This window comes from Limulus polyphemus, unplaced genomic scaffold (assembly GCF_000517525.1).
Source record: "Limulus polyphemus unplaced genomic scaffold, Limulus_polyphemus-2.1.2 Scaffold1316, whole genome shotgun sequence".
Classification (NCBI taxonomy): domain Eukaryota; kingdom Metazoa; phylum Arthropoda; class Merostomata; order Xiphosura; family Limulidae; genus Limulus; species Limulus polyphemus.
Genome location: NW_013666926.1, coordinates 258628 through 267263, shown reverse-complemented (window position 1 = coordinate 267263; position 8636 = coordinate 258628). Strand labels below are relative to the sequence as shown.

General features: G+C 30.2%; 1 protein-coding gene across 4 annotated transcripts in view; it reads right to left on the bottom strand.

Moving 5' to 3' along the window:
- Positions 1 to 8636, bottom strand: part of LOC106463068 (polyribonucleotide 5'-hydroxyl-kinase Clp1-like) — a 199043-nt gene that overhangs the window by 42572 nt on the left and 147835 nt on the right. For all 4 annotated transcript variants that reach the window (XR_002611405.1, XM_022390475.1, XM_013923039.2 and 1 more), the window contains 2 exons: positions 1765 to 1935; positions 1431 to 1520 (listed from right to left, as the gene is read on the bottom strand). Coding sequence is in view for 3 of the 4 variants with exons in the window: in XM_022390475.1 (XP_022246183.1) it covers positions 1431 to 1520; positions 1765 to 1935 (261 nt within the window). In the remaining variant the exon portion in view is untranslated. The remainder of the gene's footprint in view (positions 1 to 1430; positions 1521 to 1764; positions 1936 to 8636) is intronic.

The window sequence follows — 8636 nt, the reverse complement described above, 5'->3', positions numbered from 1 at the left end:
CTGATGATGACAAAACCTTGTTGAACCGTTGTACATTTGCTGTTATGTTAAACTTATATCAAAGTTTTTCTTCATTACCCATTCAAGCCATGTCCAAGCATTATTACCCTCTTTGTATATTCAAAATACATCTCCAAACCATGACAAGGTATAAAAAAAGATGATGCATGTGTGTGTGCCATGCGACACTCTTAAAATAATTTTAGCTGCATTATCAATGACGCTCATGTGCATCATGGTACAGATTTTAGCTGAATAAGCATATGTGCCCATAAATGTTCTATCTGATATTATTTTGCATTATTAAAATGCTCCTAATAAAAAACAAAAAAAACAAATGGCACCTGGCATGAGTATCAATCTCAGAGGTGGCACTAAATATGTTAAAGTGTGAATGCAACTTTGTAAAAGGTTGTGACATGTTGACTTACCCATAGCCAAAGGGTTGAGCAATATGCAGTGAAAAAAGATTGCTCCAACTTCCTTCTGCTTAGAGTTCTTTAAATATATGCAACATTTTTGAAATGTAACAAAAATATCAAGGTATTTACACTGATGTGAGAAAATTTTTACAGGACTTTTCATTTACGAAAAAGAAATTTAAGTGAGTTTTTATAGGATATGTGGCATGTTACAGATTTTCTCTCTTAATTCAAGTTTGTACAGATAAATTTATTTTATAAATGAATCAATAATGTTTCATCAATTTATTAATTTACTTGAACATTTACTGAACCCAATTTCTAGCTCGTTTGCCAATATAGAAGATACCTGTATGAAACATAAGAACAACTTGAAGTTGTCTGAATTTTTTGCAACATATGCATGACTAAATTCATTTTATTTACATCCCAATCCAATTCTGCATTGTTAATTAATTATATATATATATATATATATATATATTGGTTTCTTTTTATCATAAATCACTCTGGTAAGCACAAGTATTTTGTTTTTTATCTGTAGTTTTTTTTTACTAAGTCACTTACTGTTTGTTGCTAAACCATATTTTCTTAAGTTTAAAGGAATTTCACATATAACAACTATACAGCTTTGATTTGTTTATACATTTAAGATGCATTGGTTTATTTTATTTGACACAAAAATTTTGCCCTGGCAACAATTTTGTTATAGACTGAACATAATTACTGTTTTTATGAATAAAGAAATTCCCTTTCTATCAGTAAGCATCTCATAACATACATGTAGATTATTTGCAGTCCATATCCTTCTTTAAAGTAAAAGGCAGCAAAAAATATAAGAAGTAACATACAGAATTCAATTTTGTTACCAAACAACCAACAAAATGTCCAAATTATTTGTTTTATATTAAGCTCTAAATGCAAATTCTTGAAAATGTAGTGCTCTAATATTTTGTTTAACAAAACTAAAATGAACAATTTAAGTAATTTTCAAGAATGTGTACATACCTTCAAAAGCAAGTGCTGCATGTGTTATTGCTTGGTAACCTTCATTCTTCACCCACCCACACGTGTTGATGATAACACCACTAACACTTGCTGTAATTAAATTAAGAAACTGTTAGCTATCCTTTTATAATAATTTGTTACATTAAAAGTATTTGAATACAATTATGTAAAACTTGTTTTATAAGGATAAACACACTTATACCAAACAAATGCAAGCCTACATACTTAATAGTTAGTTTGATGACTTTTCTTCTAATAAAAAGTGTTTCTACATTCTGAACACATTTATTTCTCTATTGAAAAAAGGGTCAGAAATAATGAAAGAGAAAGAAACCTTTTTTATTACTCTCTGCTCGTAGACTGATAACTTCAGCTATTCTGGAAACTAACATATTGTATAGTGTAATGTTGTTCCCTGGACTTTTATGGCCATAATGATAAACCAAAGGAGCTTGTTGAGAGAATCCTTCCTCAACATCTGCTGGTCTTTCCACTAAGAGAGCACCTAGATAGCAACAAAAGAAAACAAAGGGTCAAAAATTATTTGAAAATAATCTATAGCCTTCACCACAAACATTTAATATTATTGATTATATAGCATTTATCTTCAATACCTACCTAGGAGTATTGAGAGTTAGATTTGAAGTACTTTATTAGCCTGCACATTGCAATCCACACAGAAACTTGAAGAAGACACATGTTCAAATAACTATATAATCCTGTTCATCACTATATACAATGTAATACCCATAACAAATGTATCCCTACTACTACTCTCTCTCTCATTATCAACTATCTTAACTCTTTTAACAATGAGTGGTCTGGCTACATATTTAGCTGGAGAAAATGAGAAATCCTGGAAATATATACTTAAATAATCTTGTTAATAATGTGTATGCAGCAAAATGACAAAGACCTAGTAACATCATCCTTCATTTATACCTCACAGAAAATAAAATCATATAATATTTTATGAATTCCATTTATGGCTTCTAATTTTTGGTTTAACTGATAAACACAAGAAAAAAAACCAAAAAAAAACCAGACACAAAACAAAAGAAAATATTTTTTTCCCATAAACACTGGAAATGCTTATTTAGTTTACATTAACATCTCCACTTTTATGACCTACTATGCTCGTGAGATTTAACACTTTCCATGTGGGTGCATGTACAAATATTACTTTTCATTATCTAAGCTAATACTTTTCTAATCTTTATGCTTTAGTTACTTGTATAATAAAAAAAAGTAAAAAATATACTTTAAAAACATGAACCTTATGACTTGCGTTTGACATCTTCACTTTTTGTTGTCTGTTGCTGATTAAATGTACGTCTGTTTTGTGTATGATAATACTAGTAGAGTAAATAATTTTTATTTATTTACACATATCTACTATGAATACAGATTCAGTAAATGCAGTCCTTTAGTATTATAATTTAACTGTAGCTACTTTTATGACTACATTGCCTTGGAATATTACTGTGAAAGAAAAGGAACATGTTTTGTCCATTAGTAATAAGTTTGTTTTTATAATTTCAATATAAAATGTTAGCTGATCTTAAAAAGCTTTGGCATAAATATAACTATTTTTTGTACCTGTTATTACTCCCATAAGAGAAATCAGAATGTAGAGAATATACATTATAATAGTATACTCATTACAGTATTAAAAGTGAAAACTCCAAAAAACATCAATGTTAAGGTATCTACATAAAACTAACAATGAAAACTCCAGATTTAAGATACCTAAAAAAATATGAAACAGTTAAAAATAAACAATGATTTAAAAAAGTAATACACACAGAAAAACAGAAGGACTAATTACATTATATCACTAAAACATAAGAAAAATTGAATTATATTTTTGAACTAAACTTTTTCTTTTCACCCAACTGTAAAATCAAACATAATCACTACTGTTCAGTACATACACAAAATACATCAATAATAGATGGTATTAAATGGAATTTATTATAGACACTGTGACCCTCGAAAAGTGGAATCCTATAAAATTTTGACCAGGAGTACAGAGATCACCTTGCATTTTCTAACACAATAAAATGCATTTTCCATACTTTTCCACAACACAGAGTATTTTAAAGCTGCATTCAGTGCAAATTTAAGTTTTCATTGTATATCCCCCAAATATTGACTAAGAAGATGTATGTTTTAAAAAGTAATCCAAAAAATAAAATTTTGAATGGTTTAACTGAAATTAGGGTTGCATGGAAAAACACAGTCACAAGCAGCCAAACTGTAACTAACAAAATAAAAAGTCTGTAATCATAAGAAGTAGTAAATTATCTGTACACTATAATTTGTGATAATTGATTACAGCTAAAAACATAAACTTGAGCTGAGAACTGACTTAGGCTCTAGATTGTTAAATTACTTTTAGATCTACAAATGACAATAATAGGTAGGCAAACGACGATTTATAACCATAAGGAAAAGTTTTATTCATGGTGGAACATACTATATGTTTTGACAGAACACTGATCTGTCTTCTTCATACCTGAAACATGTAGCATGTTCTACCATCAATAAACCATTTATTTATTTATGCTTATAAATCGCTGTTTGCTTACCTATTATTATACTGGCATAATGTGCTTTCTTACTCAAGTTCGAATGACAATGAAATATACAGAAGCCTTTTTTTTTACAAAATGAAATTTGGATTTTCAACCTGAATAGCATGTGCATATGATCTCAACAATAAGGTCAAAGACTCCCTAGGGAAGAGTTTAAGTATAGACATCATAATTTTGAACTACTGATTAGTGGGAGGGCAACCAGCCAGCAACACTTGCCACCATAAGGACTATGTCTTGCTAATAAAGTTACTAAAACTACAGTGGTTTGTCAAGTAAGTACAGCTATTTTAACAAAAATTGTTTACCTTTTGTGTTAGAATTACTATATTTATTTATAAATCAAACTTTGAACCAAATAACAAAACTGACTGTCACTTTTATAATGCACCAACAGCTGAAAGTGCAGTGTGTTTTCAGTGGCATGATGTCTTGAATCCTGAACCTTTTGATTTACAGCTCAAAACATTAACCACTAGGCCAGTCACTGTTTCATTCAAAATTTAATTACACATCTTTAATATCAATGTACATGAATGAATTTAATATTATAATGTGTGTTATGATTCAAAATTTTATATTATCCAAGTTTTAAGTCCTTTATTTCAAAATAAACATTTAAAAAACTACTTAAAGCTTCAGATGTATTGTCACTTGACAAACGAGCTACGAGAATTCTTTACTTTGACACACTGCATCTTCAGTAATATAACAGCAGTACTGAAGAGGTACCTCTAGACAATAGGATGTTTAGATAACTTTTAGGCTCTTTCATTTCAAAGTTCTCTAAATGAATACACTTAAAACAAATAATAAACTTTTCCAACCCCTGACAGCTGTCATGCCCACCTTTGACAAATTTGTTTGAGTTTTATAGCCTTCATGTAGAGGTTACATACACATGTATATAACCATTAGAAAGAGTTCATTTTACAGTATAGTCTAAAATGGTTATTTTGAAATTGGCAGTAAGATGTCGTCATGGGGTACATGAAATTGACTATAGCACTTACGGTTGTTTCTTACCTAAATATGTTATAGTAAGAGATACAGTTTTAACTGTATTTAGGTCTTATTATTATATTTTAGTTAATTATGTTTTAAAATGCATAATTAAAAGGTTTAAATATTTTTTAAATATACATCATACCTTGCGCCTGCTGTCAATACTTACGATATTATGCACCAAACGAAAATTTTGCTGAAGGATTGCGTTTGTCTCCCAAAGAAACTGTATTATGCCTTATGGGAACCATTGAATTGTTTTGACATGAATAATAAGTGGTAATGGAAAATAAAACATTAAAAATTCACTACATGTGAAAAGGAAAAGACCTGAAATTATGAAAACAAGCAAAACAGTAAAATAACATCTTTAAAGATATTCTATAAAAAATCAAAAGGTATGCATTTTTTATTTCCCAATTTTAATCATTTTATTGCATTGTGTGCTGATGCTAATAGCTAGAGTTAGTGATATGGTAAAGAAAATGAAAAATAAAATATAAAGATTTTGATATCCTTTTAAGAGGTTCTAGAGATTATGCAAATGAAATAAGAAAATATAAGATTAAGAAAAGTATTTTTATACTTAAAATGAAAATCAGTTTGCACTCGATTTGTTAATAGTTTGAATGCAAGTAACTACAACAGAAAAATAACATTTTAAATTTAACATTTAAACACTTAATTACAAAACCGTTATTATTCGTGTACAACATACTTATGATCTTTAACAAAATCCTACCAACTTTTGAGACAATACGTTAATAAATCTCAGAGCTGCTGCAAGTATTTTTGTACAAATGAAAATAAGTGGTTTTCTTTTCCATGGTTTAAGGAACAAACAAAGAATGATATTTTACCCTTTATTGACACTTTCTACTGTGTCATTGTACAGTTCTCTTCATGTAAACGGTTGAGAGAATCCGCTTGTGGGTCCATGTAGAAGTGGTTTGAACAGGGGCCACAGGTTCCCCAACAGGTTTATCTAACTTTGGCAAAGTCTTTTCTGAAGCCAAACAGTTAGGCATTCTTTAACTAACATATGAAGGATGCCCTTTAGCTTAGACCACCTATCTTAATGGACTTATAGACTACATAATTGATTCTATCTTACAACAGTATAGGGCCCTTCACAACATCTACCCATGTTTTTATCACTAGCCAAATCTTTTTCCAGTTCATTAGTCTCTCTGTGTAAGACTCTGCTGAGTGAAGGTCCTTGAGCTGTTAGTACAGAGGGTCCAATGGCACTTTGAGTTCTTTCCTAAACATCAGTGATGCTCATTCTTTGGCTGTAGTTCCAAGTATTGCCATTCAATAATTCTTTAGCTGGGATGAAAGATCTTGATCTCACATTTAATTGGCTAATTTGATTTAAGTGTATGACTGTATTTTTCCACTGACTATATGTCCCAAGAAACACACCTGTTTGTGGAACAATTTACACTCCTTGGGATTCAGTTTAAGGTTTTTTTTCCTGAAATAATCAGGTACTTTTCTTAATCCGTCAAAAGCATCATTAAAGGTTTTCTCATGTATGATTATGTCATTCAAATTATGAGTATAATATTCCAGGGTAGTCCAGAAAGATCACATTTCATTAGTTTTTCAAATGTAGAAAGGTTTATTATACAATCCACAAAGTAGTGCAAAAATCCATTTACTGGCTTGCTTTATTGACTTGCACTTGTCAGTATCCAATCTACAAATCCAATGTTATAAACTATTTTGATCAAGAGAAAGCATCTAAAGTACAGTCAAGCCTTCTTTGTGATTTCATTCACCTTCTGGTATTCCACACAGAATCTTGTGTATCCATTTTTCTTATTCACAAGTACAATGCTACGAAAAAGGACATGTTCTCAGTTCTTTTACTCCTTAAGCTTTCATGTCTACTATTTCTTTAAATGCCTTACCCTGTTTTCTGTTGCTTGGTTAACTGATGTGTGTTGGTGCTGCATCTTTATATCATCCTTACGAGATATTTTATGTGACTGACCAAGTCATGAGGTTCACTCGAGAAGGTATCTTGGTATCCTATGAACAAGTCTAAATATATTTCATGAATCCATAGACTTTCTTTTGTTCTTAAAGTTTTTTCATTTGATGCACTTCCCAATATACTGAGATTGTTGGCAGTAGGAATAAAGTCACAGTCTTGTAAACACTGGGGAAAAATGGCTGACAGATTATGTGGGGTATTTTGCACATGCTATTTAATTCTTAAATGCAAACAACAAGTCATGCAATTTATGACACTAATCAATTTTATGAACTCCACAGCTCTATTCATACATCTGTAAATGAAATGGTAAGCTCCATTTATGTGAAGATTTAACCTCATACTTCCTAAGGTGATTAATTTTGATATTTAGCAATGTTTAAATGCTACTTCCACAGCTTCACATTTTGTTATGTTCCATCCAGAATTTACAACAATTTCATGGTTTGTTGTATTCATGACCCTAATGATTACATCATTATTCTTTATGTCCATAGGAGTTCTTCCAACAAATAATACCTCAGGAAAAGACCAGTGTGTTCAATTCTACTAGGTCTCACTCACTAGATCCACAGTTGTTCTTAGTTTCACCTCATATCTATGTTTCTGCCTGAAGTCTATCCAATTATGCAACCTTCCTTGGTAGCAATTACCCACAAATCATGTTGTGTAAAAGTAAAGCAAACTTCAGCCCACTTACTGAAAAGCAATATATTTCTTCTACCACAAATTCTCTGAGTAACAGGCCTAGCTTGACAAATAATAACAGTCACTTACTTACTAATTTCTAATATATTTCCGGTACGTTACTGAAATATAAACTCAAAATCTATAAAACTGTATTAACTGACCATGAACACCCTTTTCTACTTGATGGTTTTGTATCTTTCAAACTGTTTCCAAAATAACTCAAAAATTTCAGATGATATGCTCATTATGTCACATCAAAACTCTCTCTCTCTCTAGTGAACAGCACAAGTCTAAATTAAAATATAAAAAACACAGCCTACAACAATACATTTGGCACTTTGAGAAGAATTGAGATAATTTACATTTCAGACAAATGATAGTAAACTATAGTAATGCAACTGACACACTAATGAAATAAATGTTTAGCCCTGTTTTAGAAGCACTTTAAACTCTACTCCTACAATATACTCTTCTTTCACAGAGGAAGGACTTATAACTATGGTAAAAGAAGAATTAATTTGATTTTAAGTTCACAAGCTCACACACTAATGCAAGCAAGGATGATGTTATTTGTTGTAGAGGTACAATTACCTGAATTATAGCATATTAACTCTCTCAACACAGGTGTAGTTAATTTGACTGATCATGTGACCTCTTTGTACTCATTTAAAGTCTTTGTAGATTTACTACTTCTAACTTTCAATATAGTGTGAATATCTTCACAAAATTTAGTCTTTCAGTTCATATTATAAGTCTTTCACATACAAAAAAAAACATATTTTTTAGTGAAGTATTTTTGATAAAATAAAATAAAGATTTGTCCATTAATATATTAAGTATTTGTTTTGAATAATCCATATACAAAATAATTTTCACATTAAAATGAAAAATTCTTTTCCTGATCTCAAATTT